Source organism: Danio aesculapii, chromosome 6, assembly GCF_903798145.1.
Source record: "Danio aesculapii chromosome 6, fDanAes4.1, whole genome shotgun sequence".
Classification (NCBI taxonomy): domain Eukaryota; kingdom Metazoa; phylum Chordata; class Actinopteri; order Cypriniformes; family Danionidae; genus Danio; species Danio aesculapii.
Window position 1 is genome coordinate 38632906 of NC_079440.1, and position 26227 is coordinate 38659132.

At 35.4% G+C, this 26227-nt stretch overlaps 1 protein-coding gene across 1 annotated transcript in view; it reads right to left on the reverse strand.

Moving 5' to 3' along the window:
* brinp3a.2 (bone morphogenetic protein/retinoic acid inducible neural-specific 3a, tandem duplicate 2) overlaps nucleotides 1–26227 on the reverse strand; it is a 61272-nt gene that overhangs the window by 27518 nt on the left and 7527 nt on the right. The window contains exon 2 of the mRNA XM_056460132.1: nucleotides 11675–11978. Coding sequence (XP_056316107.1) covers nucleotides 11675–11874 — 200 coding nt within the window. The 5' untranslated portion in view covers nucleotides 11875–11978. The remainder of the gene's footprint in view (nucleotides 1–11674; nucleotides 11979–26227) is intronic.

Consider the following 26227-nt stretch of genomic DNA (forward strand, 5'->3'; position numbering starts at 1 on the left):
TGCTGCATTTTTTTTCTTGCCTCTAGGTTTCTGACACAACTCCACATGACATATATTTCACTCAATGATAATTATTAAAGATAATTATGATAAACAAAACACTCTTGAAGCTGTAGGAAAGATATTTATAAGAGGAATCAATTAGACACAAATTAAAGTTGGGATGAAATGGAAGCTGCGATAGTCTTTATTCTGATTTGTGACATATATACCCGAGTAAAATGGCTTCATTATATTGTTATAAAGTAAATTATGTTGTTAGATGTTACTAGTAAATTACCAGTGCTAAATAGCTTTTCTGTAGCGAAGCTATTTTAGAAGTCAAGTAGCGCGGTAGTGTCCACACAAGCTACATTTACCGATTGCTGATCAATAAGTGATGGCACCGAAATTCACAGAGCTGTGAGGTCGGTGTCTAGCCAATGAAAGTAAATCAACATGATGGCGAGAATGACAATTTCTTCTTTTACCCGTTTTATGGTGGTTGACAACAAACTTTTTGGTGTGTTCCTGCCACCTCTCGCTCTGGGGTGCATTTCCCATTGTTAGCCAACTAAGGTCGCAAGTTCTGTCATTACAAACATAGTTGGTTGATTTGACGTTTCCCAAATTCATCGTTCCAATAAACATTCGCAAACTGCGTCGCAAACTTGTGCACTTGCAGCTACATCTCTGGAGCTGTACTTAGAAACATAGTTTCAGGCTGTGTTCTATTCCCACTTATCCCCCTATGCCCTATTCATTTAGAACATTCTAACATTTAAACTTGGAATAAAAAAATAAGCATTAAAGTCATCTCACTTAGGTGTAATTTGCTTTCAAAGTATTTTTACAGTTCAGTTTTAGCTCCCTTCGCAGTACACTTTGAAAACATTGATGTCATTTGGTACACAGCCGAGACGAAAGCTATAGGTGACCTGTTATTTAAAAGCGGAATTTACATTACTTCTCCAAAGCTTGTGAAAACAAAAAACATAGCATACGTTAATGCTTTTAATTTATAGTAGGTTATTTATTAAGTATCTGTACTGTAAATGACACAGGCCTGTTGACTAGAACATTTCTGCAGTGGTTTGCATGTGCCAAATTGTAAAAGTAGACTTTTAAAAATAAATAAATAAACAATATCCTACTTAATATTAATAATAATCATCACCATCATCATTAATATTATTAATATTATTATTAAAATAGGATTTAAAATAGGCCCTATATGTGCCATTTACATATATTTCAATGTACATGGAAAACGAGTGCACGTTTTTACCAAAATTAATATTGGATTAAAAAAATAAATTAACAATATCCAACTTAATAATTATAATAATAATAATAAGAATAATAATAATAATAACAATAATAATAATCGTCATCATCATCATCATCATCATCATCATCATCATTATCATTAATATTATTATTAAAGTATGATTATTTTTATTTCCTAATAAATAATAAATATTAAATTTAATTTCTTAAAAAATAGCCTCATTATTTCTTTATTTATATGATTTATATTAATATTAGAATACGTGCTAGCTTTTGTAATGTTTTAGAATAGAATATGTAATGTTCTCAATAATATTTGTAAAGGAAACAGAGGACCTTTATATGCCATTTACATAGATTCCAGATAATATGGAAAGCGAGTTCATGTTTTGTACAGCATATTATTTGCAGTAAATAATTGCACTGAACAATTATGCCTCATCTGATTTATTAGCGGTTTTATTGATCACTAAGATATGATTGACTTGGATTTATGTTGCTTCAATTTAAAAATAAAAATTGCAAAAATAGCTTAGATGAAGCTAAGCTACTTTCACCAAGTAGCTTTTAGCTTAGCTTGCTACTTTTCCCAGAGGGTAGCTTTTAGTGTAGTTAAGCTACATTTTAGTGGAGTAGCTATAGCTCACTACATTTTTCAAGTAGCTTGCCCAACACTGTAAATTACGTTCTAGATGTTCCATTGGTGACTAATAGACAGTCAATTGTTTAAGGCTAAGAGGATGCAAACATTGTGACAAATTGCACACAAGTCCAACTGACATCCAGTTTAATGCACTTGTGTGCTATTGAAGTTGCATAATAAAACAAAACATGTGACATAAGAAACAAACTGCATGCAGCTGAAATATAATAAACAAAGAAGAAATGCAGAAAATAGTATTTATAATGTAAGTGTTAGTCACTTGTTTGGTTATTTTGATTTGGTAATCAAGTGTTCAAATATGGAAGCAAATAACTTGTGAGAGTATACATTACATACACACAGTATATCTCTAACATCAATGGTTTTGGTGAACTTTAGATATTTAAATATTGCAAGGATGTCAAAGTGGATTCATGTGAAAAGGTAACAGTTAAAAATAAGATTTGGATTATAACATTTACCAAAAATAATTTTACAACATTTACTGAACTTACACATTTAACATTTTAAGCTGTACCTGTTAGCAATAGTTAATGCACCATGACACCAATGTTCTGAATCAGAATCAGATCGAGCTTTATTGCTAAGGATGCTTACAGTAGTACAAACACAGTGCAGACATAAAAAGAATGAATAACATCAGTAGAAAAAAAAAAAAACAGAGGGAAAGAAATGCTCATAGATAGAAGCGTGCAGGAATGGCTAATATATTATTGTTAGTATTCATTTTATTATTACTATTATTTATGCTTCATTCTGTATTCATTTAACAAACTTGAATTTGTTGACCGATTTGTTATGGGTCAATGTGGTTTTCCTAGTAATTGTGATCAGTTGATGCAAATCAAGCTTGTTCTGGACACCTAAATTAAGGGGATAGTCCACTCAAAATTTAAATTCTATCATTTACTCGCACTTTACTTTTTCAAAACCCCATGAGTTTCTTTCTTCTATTGAACACAATATAAACTATTTTGAAGAAACCTGTAACTATTGGCTTCCAAAGTATTTGTTTTTCCTACAATGGAAATCAGTGATTACTGGTTTTCAGCTTTCTTCACAATGGGGTCTATTTTACCGATCTAGGCGCAAAGTCTAAAGTGCATCGCGCAAAATTCACTTCTGAATTCACTTTTGCTATTTTAAGGACAGAAAAACACAGTTTGCACCATGCCGCATGGTCAGGGTTGTGCTTATTCTATTGATGAGTTATGGGTGTGTTTTGAGCATAACGTGCCTATTCCCTTTAAGAGTCAGTTGTGATGACCCATAGCACATGTGCTATTTACGTGGCAGACTTTGTAAGTAGAAAAACTGAACATTTTACTAGCAAGAAAACAGATAAACAGACCATCTGCATCGTGGATAAAGAATAAGCCTCCTCAATTCAGCCTCTTTACTTTCTCTTTCTCTTTACTTTTACCCTTTACTTTACTCCTTTACTTTTGTGGATAAGCAAATGATGAAAACTCACTCCACTGAAGACATCCATAAGCCTACATATTTAATTTAATTTAAGCGCAAATTTTTTTTTCAAAACTATTTCTAAATTTAGTTCTAATTTCCAGCAAACTAATAAATAAACTATAATAACAGTTATATCTAAGTTATAACGGAGTTATATATAAACTCCTATTCTTATGCTCCATATGGTTATGCATATGTCTTCAAAACCAGACAGGTGGAAAAATCTAAACTTGTTTCAATTAAAGCAAATATAAATATGCATATAATAAATAATAATAATAATAATAATAATAATAATAATAATAATAATAATAATAACAACATTACACAAATACAAACTGTCATGGATATACTGAAAAACGCACCCCGAGGTGAAGACAGCATGGAGGTAGTGGTTTTTGTAGAAAATATTTTTTGTAACATTTAATTTTTTTCAAATGTAAAGATATCTGTGAATTGCTGTACATCCTGTGTGTATTAAGCAATGTGTAAGCATTTGGACTCACACAGGCACATAACTAACATGCTCTGCGCTGGACTGTAGACCAGCTTTCAGTTGGTCAATGGTGCAGTCTATTTTAGTTCCTCAAAATAGCAACGCGCCAACAATGCGCCTTAACACACCTCCTTTATACACCAGCACACCCGTGAGTCCACAAAGTAGTGCAAATGGATTTGCTATTTAAACCACTGGTCTGAAAATAGCAACAATAATGCTCCTTATTATGTTTTTCTCTTATTTTTCATTCTTTTATAACACATTTTATCTGTTTTTGTGCTTATTTTTATTTATTTTTTACAATTTTTATTATTTGTTTTTATTTCTATTATGCTTGTGTCTATTTCTATTATACTTGTGTCCTGTTTGTGTAAAGAACTTTGAATTGCCACTGTGTATGAAATGTGCTATATAAATAAACTTGCCTTGCCTTATTGTGCCGGGTGTATGATATGGCCCAAAATCTTCTTTTGTGTTCAATAGAATAAAAAAAAAAAAAAAAAAAAAAAAAAATCATAAAAGTTTGGAATACCTGAGTAAATAGAGTAAATTTCATTTTAGAGTAAACTCTCCTTTTAAATAAATTGTGACATCTTTTGTGTGAAATCAAAGAGGTTTCAACTCTTGCTGTGTATCTTGTAGTGAAACATTAATGCACAGGCATACATCACAGCACAGAGTGACACAAATTGTTGTTATGTGCACTAACATACTGGAATCCGGGATGGAAACACAGACCAATGAATCTTCCCCAAAGCAGAAGACTAAAAGTATTAATGCCATTTATTAAATGATGAGCAGCTGATGAAGCTATTAACAAAAAAAAAAGATAAAAAAAAATTAATCAGCCCTGCCAGAAACTATTTGACTTCTCAACCGACAGGTCAAGACTAATGCTCTTCATCGTCTCACCAGCAGCAACTCACAACGCATACAAAAATAACACATTTAATTCATGCAGTTACAGGCAATTAAGTATTCAAGCCTTTTCTCTGTATAATTCTTTCAACCCCCGGTCCTTATTTTTAAGCTCTGCGTTACATAATTATGCATATGCTAAAACAGACACATGCCTCCAAGAAAGGCATTGGCACAATCTCACACTCAGTGCACCTCAAAACACCCTCCAATCACTGCGCGCCTCTCTTCTATTTAAGCCTATCCTCTCAGTTAGCCGAGAAATAGTGAGTAACCTCATGCACAGGTGATGGATGGAGCCGGGGTGGCCTTCTGAAAGGGGATCTATCACATTAAATCAGGAGTAATGACAGAGGCCTCTCGACCCAGATGTTTGATTGATTCATTCCAGCAAACGCCCTTAATTCCATCTGCTGTTTTGCAATTCATTAGGGAGCAGAAGTGATAGAATTATGTCAAAATTATGTCACAAAACACACACATTATTAATGTATGGCCGAAGCTGTTGTTGGATTTATGTCAGGATATAATTTCCGCTAATTTCATAAGCTTACGCCCTCAGCTGCTGTAAAACAAGGTAATATTGCGCTTGGTGTGGCATTTAAGATTGGGTCTGTTCACTTGAATTTAGATGATCGCTTTCAATTTCACATGCCACCCCGATAACTACTTTTTTAAACTGGACGGTTCTTTGGGAACTGAGCTTTCAGGAGTTCAAAGGTGCTCCGCAAAGAGGAAAGTAAAGACGGAAAATCCTCCCTGTCATTCTCTTTCCCGTCACTGCTGAGCAAGATAAGCTTGGATTGTCTTATCAGGTAGGGCTTTGTGTGAGAGCAGTTTAAAGGCTTCTCTAGGAAGCGCTCTATGGGACTTCTGCTGCGCTATATGAAATGCTCATTACGATCATCAGTCTGAATGTGCGCTGAATGTGCACTGAAACTTCCTCTGTGCTTTCTATGGGAGAACAAAAAGTACTCAAGGCTTATGTCGTAAGCTTTTATCTCTGCCTTTAAGATAATTATTAAAAAGATGATCTGAATAGCATTCAGGAAGAAGAGAAACTTTAAATAAGGGCAGCTGTCATCATGAAAAGGAAATAGCATTTTATCAAGTGACCTTTTACAAGCAATTTCAAGCTGATTTCCCCTACTTACATTATTAAGATTGCGTGTGAGAGAGAGAGAATTGCTTTAGTGTGTGTGCACATCAGCATCTTTGGAAACTATCCTGTGGCAGTGCTTCAGTAAAGCAGGTGGTAAATTTGGACCCCATCTTTGAATGTTATGACATGGCATTTTCCCAATATTCTGCAAAGTGAAATCCTCCAAATGTACAAAAAAGGGCTATTTCCAACAAAGAACTCATTAAAATTCTTTCAAATTCAATCAAGAAGAACGTGGGAAATTGAAGGAGGGATGAGATGGTGCACTTTCATTACCCAGACGGTGGTGTTACACACCACTGTAAGTAGGAGAAGCACTTCTGGTAATTCATCTTCTACCTGTCATTGCGGATTATTTGAATTGAGCAACGCAACAAAGCTGCGCTCGAAGGAGAAAAAGCTATGCCCGATATAATATTGCCACTTTTAATCTCTCTGGGTCTGCTACATGCATATGTTGTTATCGGAAAGAACATGCTGATTGTCTGAGTAAAAAGGCTCCAGGCTCTGCAACATATTACGGTGAATCTGCATTAGCATTAAAAAGATGCAATCTGATCTAAGGATGTCACAAATGTAATATGAGACTTTTATAGAGCTATGCTGCATTTATCATCTTTTCCTTGCATTGACAAGTCGTGCTCTTAAAGGAACAAGTTATTGATGTGCATTCCAAACTCTATTTTAATTTATGAATTACTTTGTATACATATAAAAGATCTCTGTGAAAGCGATTTTAATCAAATACACACTTTTATTGTTGGCTGCATGCTTGTGTAAAGCATGGCTAATTAGCTTAATTAAAACATTTGATTTTAACTAAGATATGAAGAGTTGTGTGCACATTTCCCTGTATTTACAATATTTATATTACTAAGGAATATATTCATCTCATGTTGCCTGACAGATAGAGTCATCGTCATACAAACGCTTATGAAACATGAAGGCTTCATATAGTATAACACCTGGTGCATGTAACATGACTAGGATAATTATCAACAAGCTGATCTTTTTTTTTTTTTTGTATACGAACAAACTCTTCTCGACATCACAAGATATTAAATAACTAAACATGAAAACAACATCAACAACAAATGTGCAAATGAAAGTGGCAAACTGTCAAACAATGCATTTGTAATTATTCATGGTCCAGTGCATGCTGGGAAGGAGGTGAATGGGAGTGAAATGCAGAATAATTGTTATGCTCGCACCACAGGGAAGAATATGCATTTCTTATGTTCCTATATAATATAATATAATATAATATAATATAATATAATATAATATAATATAATATAATATAATATAATATAATATAATAGCACATTTGCCTCACAGCTAGAAGGTCGCTGGTTTGAGCCTCGGCTGTGTGGAGTTTTCCCCCGGATGCTCCAGTTTCCCCCACAAGTCCAAAGACATGTGTTACAGGTGAATTGGGGTAAGCTAAATTGTCCATAGTGTATGTGTGTGTGAATGAGTGTGTATGGGTGTTTCCCAGTGAAGGGTTGCAGCTGGAAGGCCATCCGCTGCTTAAAACAGATGCTGGATAAGTTGGCGGTTCATTCCTCTGTGGCGACCCCAGATTAATAAAGGGACTAAGCCGAAAAGAAATTAATATAATATAATATAATATAATATAATATAATATAATATAATATAATATAATATAATATAATATAACTGATTAATATTAAACACAAATATTATTACTATAAGTATGTTCAGTTTGTCTGTTAATTAAGACATGATGTAATGTTTTCCTTAAATGCTGGCTTGCATGTGAAAGTTGCACCTTTTCAATTAGTATTTTGATATAACACACTTATTTAATCAAGGAGTGGTTGTAATCTTCCCCTAACACAGGCTTGCTGCCGACAGTAGCCATCTCAAGGGAACAGGTGATAATGCCGAGTAATAAGAATTAAGAGCCCACTAATCAGTTGGCCACATGATAAGACTATTAATCTTGCAGAGGGTGCGCTGAGCCTCTGATGTACCAGGTTTAGCCAACAGACTTAAAAAAAAACCCTCCAATGTTTTGATGAAGGGCCAATCAGGGCAACCGTGAAGTAGCTCCCACAAATTAAAGGATGTCAACTGTGGCTTCTGAGAACAGATGAATATTCGATAACTGTCTGTGCGATGATGGAAATGATGTATGAGAAATCACCAATAATTTAAGAGCTGGAATGTCTGCTCACCTTCTAATGGACTAGAAGTGCAATTCCACAGATTTTATGTAATGCTACTTCTGCTAAGTTTACTGTAGCAAATTCAAGGCTTTTAGAAAAAATGACATCATTAGGTCATTTGGATCATTTAGAATTGTAAATAGTTTTAAAACTCACCAAGGATGTTTATTAAAAAAAAATAATAATAAAAAAATTAGCATTTAGAAATGGTATTAAAAATAAATCGGTGTTTTCCATTTGAATATATTTGTAAGAGTCACTTTTTTCTTGAAATGGCAAAGCTGAGTTTTCAGAATTCATTACTTCAGTCTTCAGTTTTACATGATCCTTCAGAAATTATTTAATAAATATTAATTACATTAAAGTGATTTTTCAGGATTTTTGTTTAATTGGAAGTTCAAATGAACAGTATTTGGTTGTTTGTTTATTGTACCACAATAAAATTATTAATTGTTATTTTTAAATAATTAGATGCTTCCTCACTAAAATGCCAAAACAAAAATGAATAAAATCTTTCTGACCTCAAACAGTGTTTTCACTGAGAGATTTATGCATATTCATGGGTTCATCTGTTGGCTGATCAGTAATTCAGTATTACAGCAACAGATTCAATCATATAACATGGCAAAACAAGTTGTAGTCTGATGATGTACGTTTTACCATGTGTAAATATGACAGGTCTAGTTACTTAAATTACTTGAAGAATAAACAATAAAGCTTAACTTACAAGTGATGGGTGATTAATTGAAAAGTAATGAAAATCGACATTCAGAACCTATAATCTGTCTAATTTTTTCATGCAGGACGACTTTTTAAAATTACTTCCCCTATCGCGTGTGGAGTCACGTGACCCTGCTCTGTTAAAGGCTGAGGCTGAATTATTCTTCTGCAGCCACTTTGCAGCCACATCTGATCTCTGATCAAGTAGGACGATGGACCCATTCTAGAGCCTTACTTTGCACTACAAGGACAATGATTGGAAGCTGCGCGAGAGATGGCTTAAGATAGCATATTTTTCATTACATTAAAATTAATATTTACATTAAAATATTTGTTTACAGAAGATGCAAGAAATGCATTGTTTAAAATGTTATTTACATGATATGTAAGAGTTATTTTATTTAGAAGAGATAGACCAAAAGAAGAGATGCACCAAAAGTGCAAGTTATTTATTTTCACCTTTTTATTTAAGAAGTGACTGTTGGTTTTAGGCAATGTGTGTTTTAATTTCAGTTGTTCATCGTTAGTGTTCCGTAAATAATAACAGAAAGTAGATAGTGTGTGTTTCCTTCAATTATTGTAAAATTAAGTAATGCACCCTTCATTCAGAAATTTCTCACTTGTAACATGTGAGCATATTTACTGTCCAAAACCTGTCAGTGAACTATGAGGGCAAATAATAAAATAAATAAATAAAATAATCGTTCATTAATCGTAATCGAGTTTAAAATGTCCAATTAATCGAGATTTTGATTTTAGGCAAAATCACCCAGCCCTAGAATAGCCCCGCTTCCAAATTAGTTGAATTGAATTGCCTACATTACACAGGACACTGAATTTCAATTTAAACTGAACTCCAGGAAACTAGGGATGCACTGAATTATCAGGCGAAAATGGGATTCTCAGTTTTCGACCAAAAGAGGAAAGCGGCAGAAAATATGTACTTATATAGTGGACTTGTTCTTGCTGTTTGCGATAGCGCTAGTGTGCTATCATGGCAGCACCAGTAAACTGATGCCTCTAAAACTATACAAACTTGAACTTCTATAATATGAGTTGAATATTGAGAAAAACGACTTCAAAGCAATGCATATTATTAATCGAAAACTGAGTTTTGATATATTTACAGTAGACAATTTACAAAATATCTTCATGCGACATGGTTTTCTTTACTTAATGATTTTTGTCATAAAAAATGGTAACATTTTAAATGAATGGTCCATTAGTTAATGTTATTTAACGTATTTACTAACATTAACTAAGTATCAATAATTTTGTAATGCATTTATTAATCCTAGTTTAAAGTAACATTAATAGATTAATAGAATCATTAATGAATGCATTATTAAAATCTAAAGTTGTGCTTGTTAACATTAGTCAATGCACCATGAGTTAACGTGAACTAACATCATTTAACTTAAATAACATTAACTAACAATAACAAAGAAGAATAAATACCGTAAAAATGTATTACTAATAGTTTGTTCATGTTAGTAAATACATTAACTAATATTAACTAATTGACCATTCATTTAAAGTGTTACCGAAAATCTATCATTTTGACCCATTCAATGCATTTTTGGACGGCTAAGTGGCTGAGTGGTTAACACTGTCACCTCACAGCAAGAAGGTCGCTGGTTTAAGCCCTGGCTGGTTCAGTTAGCGTTTCTGTGTGGAGTGTGTACATGTTCTCCCCTTGTTTGTGTGGGTTTGCTCTGGCTGCTCCGGTTTCACCCACAGTCCAAAGACATGCGCTATAGGTCAATTAAATAAGCTAAATTGGCCGTATAGTGTATGTGTGAGAATGCGAGAGTGTATGGTGTTTTCCAGAGTTGGGTTGCAGCTGGAAGGGTATCCGCTGTGTAAAACATAAGCTGGATAAGTTGACGGTTCATTCCGCTAGGGTGACCCCTGATAAACAAAGGCACTAAGCCGAAGGACAATGAATGAATGAATGCATTTTTCTCTACTGCCAAAAATATACTTGAACAACATCAGACTGGCTTTGTTGTAATGGGTCACAAATGTAATTATTTCATTGTTTTTATAATAAATCAGTATAATTTGAGTTATTGAGTTAAATTTAAAAAGTATAAAACAATTATAGACTTTGTAGCTGCCTGTTTCTCTGGATTGCGACCTGCTTCAAACGCAGGGGTGTGTACAGCATGAATACAACCGGCCTCTGAGCGAGCTGAGAGAGGATCACGTGAGCTCTGCTGGCATTCTTATTAGCTGTCACTCAAGAAAGTCGCTCTACATTTGCATAAAGTTGAAGCATTCTCAACTTTGTCGTGTCACTCGACACGGCCACCTGATCGCCAACGGTTGCTGTCGCTCACCTAGATGGAGTTTCTGAAAGTCGCTCACTCTCTGTTGAAATTAACGGTTGCTTGTCGATTTGCCGCTGTGAGACGCTGGTGGTGTGAATGAGGCTTAAATTTCTAAATTGTTTGGTTTAAGCCCATAATGTTAATTCTGGCACATTCCTACAAAAAAATGTTTAAAAGTTTTAATTGAACTGACCACACCTAAGAAGAAATGCCGGTATTTTCAACACCCCATCAAAAAAAATTTGTTATTAAGTTAAATTGAATTAAAGAAGAGGGATTTACTAGCTACATTGTTCAAATTCAAAGAAAATCAACACAATATTTTGAGTAAAATGTGAAAAATTTTGATAGTATTTAAAGTTTCAATGATATAGTACAACAGTTTCCATAAATGACTACCAGAACAAGCATAAAACCTATCATACAGTCCTCAGTTCAAGTGCAACTAACCTGTAGATCTTGTATCTTGTGGAAAATCCTTGACGGTTCCTCTCCACAAATTCAGTGTACTCCTGTGAGTGGTGAAATGGGCCCTTGTCAGAAAGAAGCCAGTCCAAGGGTCCTGCAGGGCCTTCTTCAGCTAAACTGGCAGAGCTTGTCAGCCAGTAGCGGAGGCTGAAAGTCAGCAGCAGCAGCTCCCATGGAGCCATGGGGGGAGCAGCACACGGCTTCAGCAGCACAGGCTCTGGTGCAGGACCACACTCCACCACCCAGCACTGAAGATCAGCATGGCTTCGGCCACGCAAACACTCACCTAAACACACACACAGCAGACAGATTCACACAGAAAGGACAAAGATGCATTTGTAAATACTTAGTCACCTTCAGTTCCACTCACTGAATAAATGCTCTTTTCAGTGTGCACACACAGACAGAGAGAGGCAATTAACAGGAAATTCAGTTTCTTTGAGGCCATGTAAACTATTTAGGACTCTGAAGAGATGATGTCAACACAGAGAGGGGGGGGGGGGTACGACGATTCTCAGTAAGAATAATCCACTAATTGTCTGTAAGTGAGAAGTGCAATATATTCACATAAAATGTTCTCTGAATGGTAATGGGTGTTTTAGTACTTCAGAGGAACAAAGTTTCACCAAATTAACATAAAAAAATGTAAGTGAAATAATAAGAACATCCTTTAAAAAAGCTTCCAATTTTAGCATCTGCACTGCATGGGTTTAAATGGCAGAAATTCTCCCTGCTCCTATTTGTCCAAATTATTTGTAACTCTTCACAAGCTTTTCGCAAACCGCATGAAAATAGCACCAGACAGTTTACATGCAGTCACTGTAATTCAGTCCCATGATAAACAGCTGCTATGAGCACATTTTCAACATCTTTTTAGTAGTTAGTTCTCAGCATTGACTTCTTTGAGGCCATGTAAACTATTTAGGACTCTGAAGAGATGTTGTAAACATAGAGAGGGCAGGGCTCGACAGTGCGACCATTTCGCTCGCATTTGCGACTAAAAATAGACGTGTGCGAACTGGAAAATTTATTTAGTCGCACATGTGCAAATTTATTTTAATACGCTTGATTGATGACTTAATTCACTTGGTCAGGATAAAACAACATGTTCCTCACACTGTTAATCAATGTTTTGGTGCATTACGTTGGAAATCTATTGTGACCGTAGCACACGCGGACGCTCTAAACAACAGCACATCTCTACTGGTTTATTTCACTTAAAGCGGTCTTTACATAAGTTGTTTTGTATATGTTGCTAAGCAACACAAGGCACCAAATGGTGGCGAAGCCGCACAGTGTGCCAGGCTTATAGAAAACATTTACAATTAGGTCATGGCATATCGTCCGCATCAAGTATGAGACACAATTCAACACCAGCACTTTCGACACAAGGCTTTACCTGAGTAGCCTGATTCTGTGATCGCGAGAAACTGAAAACACTTCCCCAACAGACTCACGTGTTACGCAGGCCCACAGAGACACGCTGGACACAAAACTACCTGTTCTGACTTTAGTAAGTTAGTAGCTTTGAGAGGAGCGCAAGGACATGCAGACAAAAAAGGCCCTATAGTAAATAGATTGACCAGCACATTATTTAGGGTGACAATACATCCTCTTTTTCCCAGACATGTCCTCTATTTGGGATTTAAAAATGCATTGGGCCGGGATTTCCAAATCTCCTAAAATGTCTGGAATTCTGCTTTTGGTTTTAATATCTGTCGTTAACTGAATGCGTTGTTGCATTACTTTATACGCAAACTTTGGCCAGAGCGACTCAATCTCTCAGCAGCACCAAGCCTACAGCAGAGTGAGAGAGCAGATTTTACCTTTCAGTGATGGACATGACTCTTAGAGTGAAATAGTGGATTTCTTATTTTTAATTTCAACAGTTTTTTTTTTTTACTTAAACACACTTAAAAGAAACAGTGTCATGTAAAAGGTGTTTAATGCAAAACTTTTTAAAAAAATTGTCAGTTATAAAAAAAAAGAAATAATAATAATAATAACAGAATACGAAATAATTCTGTTGCTGAGAGCCATTAAAGTTGAATAAAAAGGATGGTATTACTTAGGGATTGAACTGTGTAATATATTATGCAAAAATAATAAATTCGGGATGTCTTTAATGCATTGTCTATCTTATGAAAACAGAGTTTAAAGTTTAATTTCAATAAAGAGATTAAGTTATACTTGAATCCTTGCATCTTTCTCACTCACTTTACTTTTAGATCATTTTGACAGAATAAAATGTTCTGTCTTGCACAATTTTTTGAAATTTTTTTGAGAAAGCAATTAGAACTTTTGATGTAACCAGTATTAAAACAAATATTGTGAATTATTATAATAATATATCAAATATATTTTATAATAAAATTAATAATGTTTTGTTTGGGACCATTGATACAGCCATAATCTTCAAACACAGATCAAATAGCTCTGGTCATGTGAATGTTTGCTCTAATCATACTGTAATTTTTTGTTAACTTAACAATAACTTAATAATAACTCCCTATTTCTGCTGCCCAGTGTGAAAGATATTTTTTCAGCTTGAAACTGGATCAAAAATTCAACAAGAAGCTGTCTAGGCATGTCCACAACTGAAGACTTGATTCAGATCAGTTTCAAGAGGCCTTCGTTAGAGCAATTTGATCCAGTCCTGCTGTGGACCGCTACCGTCATGCAGCTTAAATTATAAATAATTATTAAATACTATTTAAGCTGTTGTTACAGTAAAATAAAACCTATTGATTTCAAATGAATGAAACTGCTTTGCTATTAAAGATCTCTTCATGTACATTTATTAGGCAAAAACACAATTTATTTTCTACATTTTCACTGTGCTCCTAAAATTCTTTAATGTGCTCCTAAATTTTTTAACTTAGGAGCGCATGTGCTACTCCTGAAAAAAATAAGCGTCAAGCCCTGGAGGGGGAAAAAGTATGACGATTCTCTGTAAGAATAATCTACTAATTGTCTGAGAAGTGCAATATGTTCACATAAAATGTTGTCTGAATGGTAATGGGTGTTTTAGTACTTTAGTGGAACAAAGTATCACCAAATGAACATAAAAAGTAAGTGAAATAATAAGAACATCCTTTGCACATGCTTCCAATTTTAGCATCTGCACTGCTAGGACGAAATGGAAGAAATTCTCCCTGCTCCTATTAGTCCAAATTATTTGTAACTCTCAACAAGCTTTTTGCAAATGCAGCCACTGTAATTCAGTCCCATAATAAACAGCTGCTATGAGCAAATTTTCAACATCTTTTACAGTAGTTAGTTCTCAAAGTCGGTTTCGTTGAGACCACGTAAACTATTTAGGACTCTGAAGAGATGTTGTCAACGTAGAGAGGGGGGAAAAGTATGATGATTCTCTATATTCACATAAAATGTTCTCTGAATGGTAATGGGGGTTTTCAAGAGTTCCCACTTAGATTTACTTGGCATTAATAGCAGGTTTGGCATGCTGTCCCTGGAGAGAACCCTGAACTCGGAGATAATTGAGCCCAAGGCTCCCGTCCGGTCAATAAGCAAATAAGGGGGTTCGAGATCAGATAGGTCTAGAGAGGTCCCCTTAGAAAAGGAAGGAAAAGGAGGAGATGGGGTGGAAGGGGGGATTCTTCCAAAACAAAGATTGGGCAGTAGGGAAAAATCGGTCCATTTATTGTAAGCTTGGATCAATCTGATTGGATTATTACTAATTACAGATCAGCAGCCAGACGTGCTCAATCATATCACATGCTCCTCTCGAAATTAGTTAATGAAACTTCACTTAGTAGAACAAAGTTTTCGCAAACCGCATAAAAACAGCACCAGACAGTTTAAATGCAGCCCCTGTAATTCAGTCCCATGGTAAACAGCTGCCATGAGCACATTTTCAACATCTCTTTCAGTAGTTAGTTCTCAGCGTCTCCTGCAGTCCCACCCCTTGTTCTAACCCTGCTATTATTTCCATATTTCCACCAAGTGCTGTCAATCATTCCTCACAGCCATGACCGAAGCAGATGTTGGAAAAGAGTCTCATTACTGTATTCTGATGACAGTCTGTCAAGTCATGTGTGCCATGTGACCATATGTGTGGGCGACTTACAAAAACCATCATACTTATGTGGAACAGTGTGAGACCAGATGCAAATACAGAGGTAACGTGCAATATAAATGCACCACACTGACTTGTGCATCAGTGCTAAGTATACGCTCTAATTACAGGGATGCCTATATCAAAACAAAAGCGCTTCTGTGTGTACACTTTGATAGATTTATTGCATATTGGATATAGCAATAGGATAGAAACGATACAGCTATTGGTCAGCATAACAGTTCATTACAAACTTTTAAGCTTAACATTTCTAATCATAATCATGAATTGGCCTTTATTCCTATGGGAGTCCTTTCTTGGGTGATTCATCTCCACTTTCATCTCCTGTAGAACTATATAATATACGTAACATGCTGATAAGCACATCCATAACGTAGTGAATACAGCCGAGATCTGGGCTACAATGCATTCTGCTGTGATTACAGCAGATTTAAAGGCACGGCTTTTGCTGCATGACATCTAATTCTTCAACGCAGACATCCGTACTTCTCTATGCATATTGATGAGGAAGCCTCGGTGGAACACAGTAACCACTCAGTAGGGATCCTACAATGCGCTGCACTTCAGCACCACAGTGCACCACAAAAAAAAAGGGCCTTTCAAATGCCGCAATCTTCATGTTTCCATCAGCAATTCTTTTGACTTGCTATTTTTCTGCCTTGAGTAACAAGCGCTTTGCTTTTGTGTAAAATCACTGTTTACATTTCTCCCAAGAGCAAAGCATTGTTATACGCATTCCAGTTTTATGCTCTGGGATAGTAGCTCTGGTTGGCAGGTGGCGATGTGAAAAAAAGTGACGATTAAAAAGCGTGTAATGTAAGTCACAAGGGCAGAGCGAAGCTTTGAGATAAATGATGCTTCTGGCTCTTGCTCACTTCTAAACATAGTTTACTGATTTCAGCTTAGCTCTTTCTAAAAAAGCAAAATACACTCAATTCCGTCAGTCAGCTCGAAGTCGGGTACTTTATTGAAAAGGTTGCGATCTCTTTAACTTGCCAGTCCTTTGAGATAAAACCTGCAACCTTAAAGGTGCTGTATGTAAGTTTTTGACCCTTCATTCATTTTCTTTTCAGCTTAGTCCCTTTTTTTAATCTGGGGTCGCCACAGTGGAATGAACCGCCAATTTATCTAGCATATGTTTTACACAGCGGATGCTCTTCCAGCTGCAACCCATCACTGGAAAACATCCATACACACTCATTCACAAACATACACCACGGACAATTTTAGCTTACCCAATTCACCTGTACCACGTCTTTAACTTGTGGGGGAAACCGGAGCACCTGGAGGAAACTCACGCAAACGCGAGGAGAACATGCAAACTCCACACAGAAAAGCTAGCTGACCCAGCTAAGGCTCGAACCAGCGACCTTCTTGCTGTGAGGTTACAGCGCTACCCACTGCGCCACCATTTTTGACTCTTCTAAAGCATAAAAATACTGCAATATGTTTGCAGATATTTAAGAAACATGCTAAGTAAACATACTTGTTTATCTGAAAAGCAGTGCTGAAGTCAGATGATCTGCTTTGAAAATGTGCTTTCCCTCCCTAAAAAATACCGTAATTTTTTCACTGTGGTGCCTTAAAAAAATGTAAAAATAACAGCCGTTAAATTACAGAAATTTACTGCAAAATAACAGAGGTTAAATTACAGAAATTTACCAGAATTTTAAATTTAAGAAAATTTCTGTCATGTAATGTCTGTTATTTTATGGTAAATCTCTATGATTTAACAGCTGTTATTTTACGGGGGTTTTTTCGGCACACCAGCTGCCGGAAATCATAATTTTTTTTTTTACAGTGTGTCTTTGTTTTAGTTATTTTTAATCTGCCAATTATATTTCAGCACCTTGGGTTGCCTTGGTGGAAAAGGACGTATTCCATTTATTCATTCAGAAAGCCTCTGAAAGCATGCATCCATTGGACAGTACAGTGTTTCCTCTAGGATTTTTTCCAGCTGTGGCAGCAGGCCTTTTACACAGATCTACCAACTACCTATGGCGGAATTTTAATGACAAATGTCGTGAGCGCAGTATTACAAGTCGAGATTGCATTCATGTGATGCGAGCACTCGAATCTCTTTGCTTGCGCTGCGATTTTCTCTGATAGTGCACAAAACTTCTTGCACGCCCCCTCAAATATATGCTCTTAAAGTGCAGATTTTTTTTGTGTACTCTCAAATAAATGCTGCTGAAGTGCAATTTTGTGTGTTTACGTAACAAGTGTGTCTCCAACATTTATTAGATTTGCAAAGAATATTTATGAATGTCTTTGATAGACCTACAGTGCGGCATTAATGCATCCTGAAGTAAAGTGAAACGGAGAGATAAAGTCATTGTATGCAGAACCATAGACCTGTATCTATAACGTATTATTATGAAAACTGTTAATCTTAACTGAAATCTACGCCGTGTTTGCTGGCCTCACGCAACTGTCAGTCAGTCAGTCAGTCAGCATGTCACCTTAAAGAGTTAAACAAATAACACAGAGCACTACTATGATTACAGAATAGATTGTGCTGTTATAATTTACTTACCTTTTAATACATCCATTTAATTTTTAGTGCAATTATAACCCGCTATTAAAAAAACAATGACTGAATGTTTTGAATGAGAAGCAGTTAGTGTAGCTGTGGTGGGATGAATTTTGGTGTGGCGCCCCACCATGAAAGAATGGATGCAGGGATGCAGCAGAAACCATGCAGTAGCAGACTACGAAATGAGACAGATTCAGTTACACATGAGGTTATTAATTACCAAATGATATAAATATTACAAACGTAAACATTAAGTGAGCAGGTTACATTGTAACCGTGTGTCCTAACAAGACGCTATGTGATGAGATTCGCAGTGTTAAGCAATTTGGCTGTTTGTACCAGACGAAACACGACAGAGTTTTAAATACAGCCATTCAGTAGCACAGAATATGAACTCACTCACGAAATGGTAAGGTTTATAATCGAATTAAAACATATTAAACCTCTTCAACATTATTAAATGTACATGCGTGTTTGGTTCTAAAGGTTAATTTCAAATGGTTTATTTAATTTTAAGATCTGAGCTGAACTATCTGCTGGTGCTTTCAGTATATGACAATAAATGTCATGTAAAATGGCATTCAAACTCACATTGTTAGCATTTTGCACATGAGGCACATGAGGTTTACCTGAGGTCATCGTTGTCATAGTTTTCTGTTGTTCACCTGTGAAAAATTTCAGCCGTTTCTAATGTATCGATTTCAGATGTTGGTTAGCACAAAAACTCCTTTTAATATGAAAAATATTTCCTCTATCGGGTGCCGTAGCTTTTATTTAGAACATGGTTTAAATCACTCGCTCCTGTGCTCAATCTGGCAACCTGTCCTTGCGTTTGTTTTGATCCAGGAATGCAGGAGTGCAGGAGTCAAACTTACATACTGCACCTTACAGTCAGCAGTGCAGACTTTTAGCTGTGTGCTGTCTTCATACACCAAACACGTAAACATGTATTTATTGAGGGCACTGCTCATTTCAAAGCAATCTACTGTGATAATCACATTATCTCCCCCACCCAGTCTGGTAACTGGGATTTTGGTTATTATCTGCAGAAATAATATCAGGTATGTGTCATTCCCGGTTTACAGGGACATCATTGGACAGTATCTGTAGTTACAAAAAAACAATACACTTCATCAGATGCTGTTAAACCGATCCACTCTAAAAGAGGAGCCGAGGTATACTTTTATATCACAAATAAAACGTCTAGCCTGAGAGGGAAATGCATTTTCTTTTTTTATCATCAGCCATGGATGCGTAAAAAATACCAATGGTGCCACTTAAATATAATTGAACACCAAGCCAGCTTGAAATATCCTCAGGCTGGTTTAAAATGTCATAAAAATGACAATTCTTCTGGTTCCAACAAACCCGTATGTTGATTAAACCACGCTTTCTGTAAAGATTTTCTAAAACAATATGTGCCAGGAAAGAGCCTGCACAAATAAAACTGACATGACTTGACAACTGTGATGTGTGGAGGCACTGAAACAAAATGGATGTATAAAATGTGTGAGATGAACAGAGAAATAAATGGCGGTGGAGAAAGTGTAAACACACAAATGAGGATAATCAAAAAATGAAATAAGTATCTGCATGAGCCAAATTAAGCAAAGGTCTGGTGGGAGAGATCAAAACATTAGCTAGTTTTCTGGGGGAAACAAGCATAAAAATAATTATTCAGAGGTATGTTGAATTAAAATTTGTTACCACGGTGAAACTCATAAAAAAAGTCTTATAAGTCTTTTATAGAGAGAAAATTATGTGTACAGTTTTGCACAATCATCCTAGCCTTGCTACATGACATGTAATTTTTCATTTAAACTAGATGTTGCTAGAGAATTTGTATCGTAACCTGCAGGGCCTGCAATAGCAATACAAACACTCGTATTGTAATTTGTCATGTAAATGGTGACTATGACAAGGTCCTGTGTATTCACCTAGAGGGACGAATCATTTTAAAACTACAGCCATGGCTAGTAATAAGGGAGAAACAGACTAGACAAATAGCTGTCTGGATGACAAAAAGCCAATCTGTATAAAATGGTATACCATTTTGCTCAAGCACACTGAGTTATTTTCATTAAGCAGCGGTGCAACTGTCATTTTAGATTATGCTTATAATGCGAGTGTGGACAGATTACATTTATTGCAAGAAATAAATAGTGAAATTTCTGTTCTTCTTTTAGATATAGTGAACTGGATATTTGCTTTTTTTTTTGTCTACATCAAGGATGCCCAAACTTTTCTTATGAAGGGCCAAATCTAAGCTTGATTGAGAGCTGTGGGTAGAAAGTAAATATAGCAAACTGTACAGTATATATCTAAGTTGCCATGGGTAATTTCTTAATTTATTTAATTTTATTTATAATAAATATAGATATTATAATATCTATAAATAAATTGAAAAAATTACTTCAACCGTATTTACTAATGCATTCTTATTTTTTGAAAATGTATATTATTTAAAGGAACTTATTACAATGAAACCATGTAAAAAATCCTTTTATAAAACAATGTGGTTCAATGCTGAATACACTAGTCACGTTGAAACTGTATTTGCCTTGATTTGCATGCTGATTTCTCCTGCTTTGACCCCTGTTCGTTAAGTACATTTTTTTTTTAAATCGGATTTATTAACAACATTTAATTGAAACATTTAATTTCACTTTGTTTATTTTGTAGCTCAACAATAACACAAAGAAACAAAAGTTTACATTAAAATAGAATTGAGAATCTGTTAAAAACATTCCCCAATCCTTCCCACTCATTTTCCCTCTAGCAGGCCAAATCAAAGGATACAAAGGGCCAACTTTGGCCTGCTGGCCCGAGTTTGGGGATCTCTGGTCTACAATGAAGATGAATATCTCTGCAATGTTGCTGAAATGGGAATCTTTACATTGAAGTTACTAAAGAAGTAAAGAAAACAAACATATAAATGCACTTTAACTGAGTTATTAAAGATAGAATGATACATTTTGACCAATGATATCATGTTTATTTCCTGCTTGTTGTGGAGATGGTAATTAATTCCAGTGAAATAAATTCACCCGCTGAAATGTGAATTTGACTCCAAACTTTGCTTCAACCCCACAGTAAACAACTGCTTGGTTATGCATCACAGAGGACATTGTGAACCAAATTTTGTTTTCCCAAACCTCACCCAGTTCAACAAGAGAATGCTTTTTCAAAAAGCTTGTCCTGAAGTGAATGTGGCAAATCTAAGTCACAACTACATTTAGATTGCATTTGATTTTAGGTATTTACACTTTCGTCCAAAGTGATAAAGTCATTTGCAGAAGACATCAATCATTGTTACATACACCGTGTTGATGCTTCCCATTGACTTTGAATAGAGAGACGTCAAGCACTGCTGAACTGAACTGTGGGTCAGTTGAGTCGCATTAGATCCATAACAGAAGCTGATTTTTTTTTTAAGCGCCAACGCAAGCACCAGCCAATGAGATTACTCTATGCAAACACTTGTACAGACAGTACAATCACATTTGTGCAATTCCAGAAAATAGTTTAGGGTTGCTCATTTCTGTGATTTTTGCCAGCCGACAACCACCGCTCATTAACCAAATATTAACCATTACTTGTCAGATTAAAAAAATATTAATAATTGATGTGTCTATTTTGACACATTAAATATTGTGTTGTAAAATACTGATTTATTTTAACATGCAAATATATTAACAACATAACATCTTCACGCACATTCAGTGTTTCCAACAGCATAGAAAAACAGAATAAAGTAAATAAAAAGAATAAAATAAATAGTCCTGCCCAAGATGGCAAGATAAATGACACATTTAGACTTGAAATGAAAACACGGACTGAATCCTTTTTTTAAGAACCAACATAGACTGTTTGTCCAATCATTTGTTTTGTTTTTTCTTCCATCAAATAAAACTAGCAGCCTCAGTTTGGTGCAATTATCATTATGCAAAAATCAAGAATATCTTTGAATTTGTCTGATTCAAAGATTATGTAGGCTATTTTAAAATGGATTTATATTAAGAACTATTAATAACTAATTTTCCCAAAGAAAAAAAAGTTGGTTTGTTGGTTGTACACTAAATCATCACAACTATAGCCTATTTGTTGTGTTTGTGAGCGGTGCGGCATCAGTTCGTCTGTTTCAAACTGTGACCAGCAATATTATTTTTTCATTTTGCTTCTTTTGCAAAATATGTCTGTACGCACATGTGGTTGCACGTGTTACCATTCCGTGAGTTAACAAATATGTGTTGCATATTTATGGAGCCAAAAAATAAATAAATAAATAATATATATATTGTATAACTGACACCATTAATCGATTAAAAACGCACCCTTATGGTTAACAGTAAATCGGTTATTCTGTCAAAATTGAAGTATATCATAGTTGGTAAAAATCACTCAGTACTTTATGATCAATGTTTATATACAACTACTATTCTGTACCTTTTTGTGGTGCAGTTCAAGCTGGATGTGATTGGCTGTCTATCTATAACTATAACTATCATGTCCATATGAGCTTCAGACATGCCCTTTGTGAGAACATGGCATTAGTGTAGGAAAATGGCAACACCATAAACACAACATCTACAAAGCTTAGAAAATACACACTTGTAAGATTAAATCTTCACACCTTCTGAGAAAATCAACTACATTTACATTAACTAACTACTACATTTACATAATAAGTCAGCACCGGAGCCTTGATTTATATTTTGACCTTGCATTTTTCAGTTGAAGCCTTTGTGTTTTTCTTTTGTAGAATGTATGATTATGCAACAAATGCTGATGACTGATTTAATCTTTGTAGACAATAAACCCAAAGCTTTGCTTTTAACAAAAAGATATTTTCCCTGAAAACACTGAACATTCAATTTCCAACTGCAAGCACATAATCGGCCCTTTTTAACATCTCCAGGCACAGAAATTTAACTTACAGAAAAAGAACCAAGCTTAAAAACCAAGCTCAAAGTGAATTATTACTCAAGTAGTTTTGAAAGGTTGAGATGATGAGATTTGGGAGCTCTCAAGCTTGAGTTCTGAATGGCATCCGAGTCAACCATGTTCAGAGGATAGACTCAAGTGAGCTCTTTGGACTCAGGGCATCTGTTCTGTTCTTTCATTTACAACCTGCGCAATTGCAATGCGTTTTGGCAGTCTCTGCTGGAAGCATGCAAATGAAGCTATGTTCTGTGAGATATTTCTGCCTCTAAACCTGGGTCCGCGGGGTGGATGGAGGGTTGTCTAACTGTTTGTAAAAGTGTGCATCTTGAGTGAGAGTTGATTACAGGGTTGTATTACAGCTTCTACAGTAGGAATCCACTATTTGTAATTCTGGTTCTTCCAGGCTTGACTTCAAGTCATTCCTGAAACCTCCTTCAAAGTCTGCAACAGGAACCAATAAACCTCACATCCTCCGCTCTCCGCTGACTAATGAGCTTTTACTCTTAATTAGCTATGTTATTCACCAAACCATGACAATCATTGGTGCCTTTCATTGAGTGCCTGAGGGTAAAAAGGTTTCTTAGTGAAATAATGTGGCTGGAAGTCATAATTATTTATCCGTGTTTCGTTTGAGAACAAAAGGATGTGTACAAAGAGATTTGCAGTGTGTAATGTATCAAAGAGAATATCCCAGCAGATGCAGTAAAAGAAATATGAAATACAAGCTTATATCAGTGGATGGAAAGGAATGACAACCATTGTGTTGAGTGTTAAATGCAAATCAAATATTCTCTCTAATCTTGCTGTCACTTTGAGAAATGGACCTCTAGGAGCAGACAAGCCATGAAACTAATAATTGTCAGATTCTAAACGAAATACAGAGCATCAGACAAAATAATATCAATTTGTAGTGAATGCAGAGGTTTGTTTAGCATGCTGCAGATACACATACATCTGACCTTGTTTGTCCATGTGCAAAAAAAAAAAAAGAAATACAGGTCCATAAATGACAACCTTATAAATACGCTTGCTCAGAGCATTACTCAAAAAGACAACAAATGACCCAAAGTATAGTGGGAAAAGCAAATAAAGAGATAACACACACACACACACACACACACACACACACACACACACAAAACGAACAAATGTATTTTTGTTTGCTCACCAACACTCTGACAGCCACATTTAATATAACATGTCCCTGAGAGCATAATGTCTCTATGGACATGGCACACATTTTAATATGAGGGTTTGAAAACACTCAGCTCATGTCTCTAGGGTGCAATCATTGGTATTTTTTTATTAATTGTAAACCAAATCTTTATTACTAAAGCCTTTGATCGTTGAGGAGGCATGAACAACAAGGTAGCTTCTCTTTTGATCATGAGTACAATAATTTGTTTAGATGATCCTAGATTAAAAGGCTGTAACTTATGGTTTTGATGAGTCAAGCGATTTAAATAGCTATTGCTATTCGGGTCAGGACATGTATGCAGAGAGTAAAGGTTTATAGAAAAATCAGTTAACCATGACTATTAAACAGAGGGGTGCATTCCATTAAAATGTCTGTTGGTGCGGATAAAACACAACAAAGAATTGATTACAGGTTAGAATTAGACCTCACAGTAATAGCGAGCAGAGCCAGTGGTAATGTACAAGATGCTGAATTAATTGCTGCTTTAATTATTGCCTTTTTGATCGTAAAGTTCTCACTTTTACATTTTTATTTGGCCACATATCAGTGAAAGGCTCAGCGCGATACTAGGGGAAAAGCAGCAATTAATCTCGGAAAACAAACTATGGAGGGGTTTTTTTTTTGTTTAATCCAGCCTGCCAGACAAAGAGTCTCCTCTTCAAACAAATGCCATTAAGAAAATGTTACATTACATATACATTTAAAGCCACAAGTTAAGTACAACATTTATATAAATATATATAAATAAATTGAATGATCCTGCATAAACTTGCCATCTTCTTGAGATTTCACACCATGTCCTAAGCATTCAGCTGCAAAATGTCCACACTGAAAGTGAAAATGTGGTTCAGTAACAGACAATTTTAATAGAGTGTAACAGTGTCGGTCCTTTTATTCAGAAAGGCTAGATTTGAAAGTATTTTTCCTGTTCATTTTTCCCCAAAGGGCTTATAAGCTATAAACCAAATCAACTAGCAAAATTAGACATGCTGATTTGAAGCAAAGCAAAAGACGGTGTGCTTTAAAATTTAAAACACTAGAGAAATGTGAATAGAAATATTAAACTATTCTGTTAAGGTTGTAGGTTGTATAAAATACTCGACTCCATCTATAAAAAGCCCTAAACTAAACCACCGGCAACATAACAAATTTTGATTTGATGCAGATAATATTACAATTAGGGTAGGTAAGGACAAGCAGGAGGCAGATCCAAACGCAGTATCAAAAAAATAAAATAAAAACAATTATCAAACAGAAACAAACAAAGCAATTAGAAAGAAAACAGCTTAAATATTCAAAGACTAATTAATAAGAGGTGGAGATAATTCTAAATCAAAACTAACAAGATGATGAGAGGGTGGTCACAATGAATAAAGTAACAAACAGCTAAATATAAGAAGATATGAACACAGAAACCTAAAGATAAATAAACATATACCAGAAGTGGATGCACTGTAAGAGTACAAGACAGGGTGTTTTTGCATTAAAAAATTAGGGAAAATATAGAAAAATATTTACTGATCAAAATGGCGAACACTTGCAGATTACTCCCAGTTAATAGAGTTAACCTGGCAGCTGGTGGTACATTCCTGAAAATCCCTATTTAACTGCCTAACTTGCCTGTTTTCACTGACTTTGCAAGATGATGAGTCATTCTAAAATGACTGAAACCCTCTGACAGCGGTCCAAATGAAGGCCAAAGGAGTGACCCTTTCAGTCACAGCAAGAGAAGTCAGTCATTTCAAATCCATGATTTTA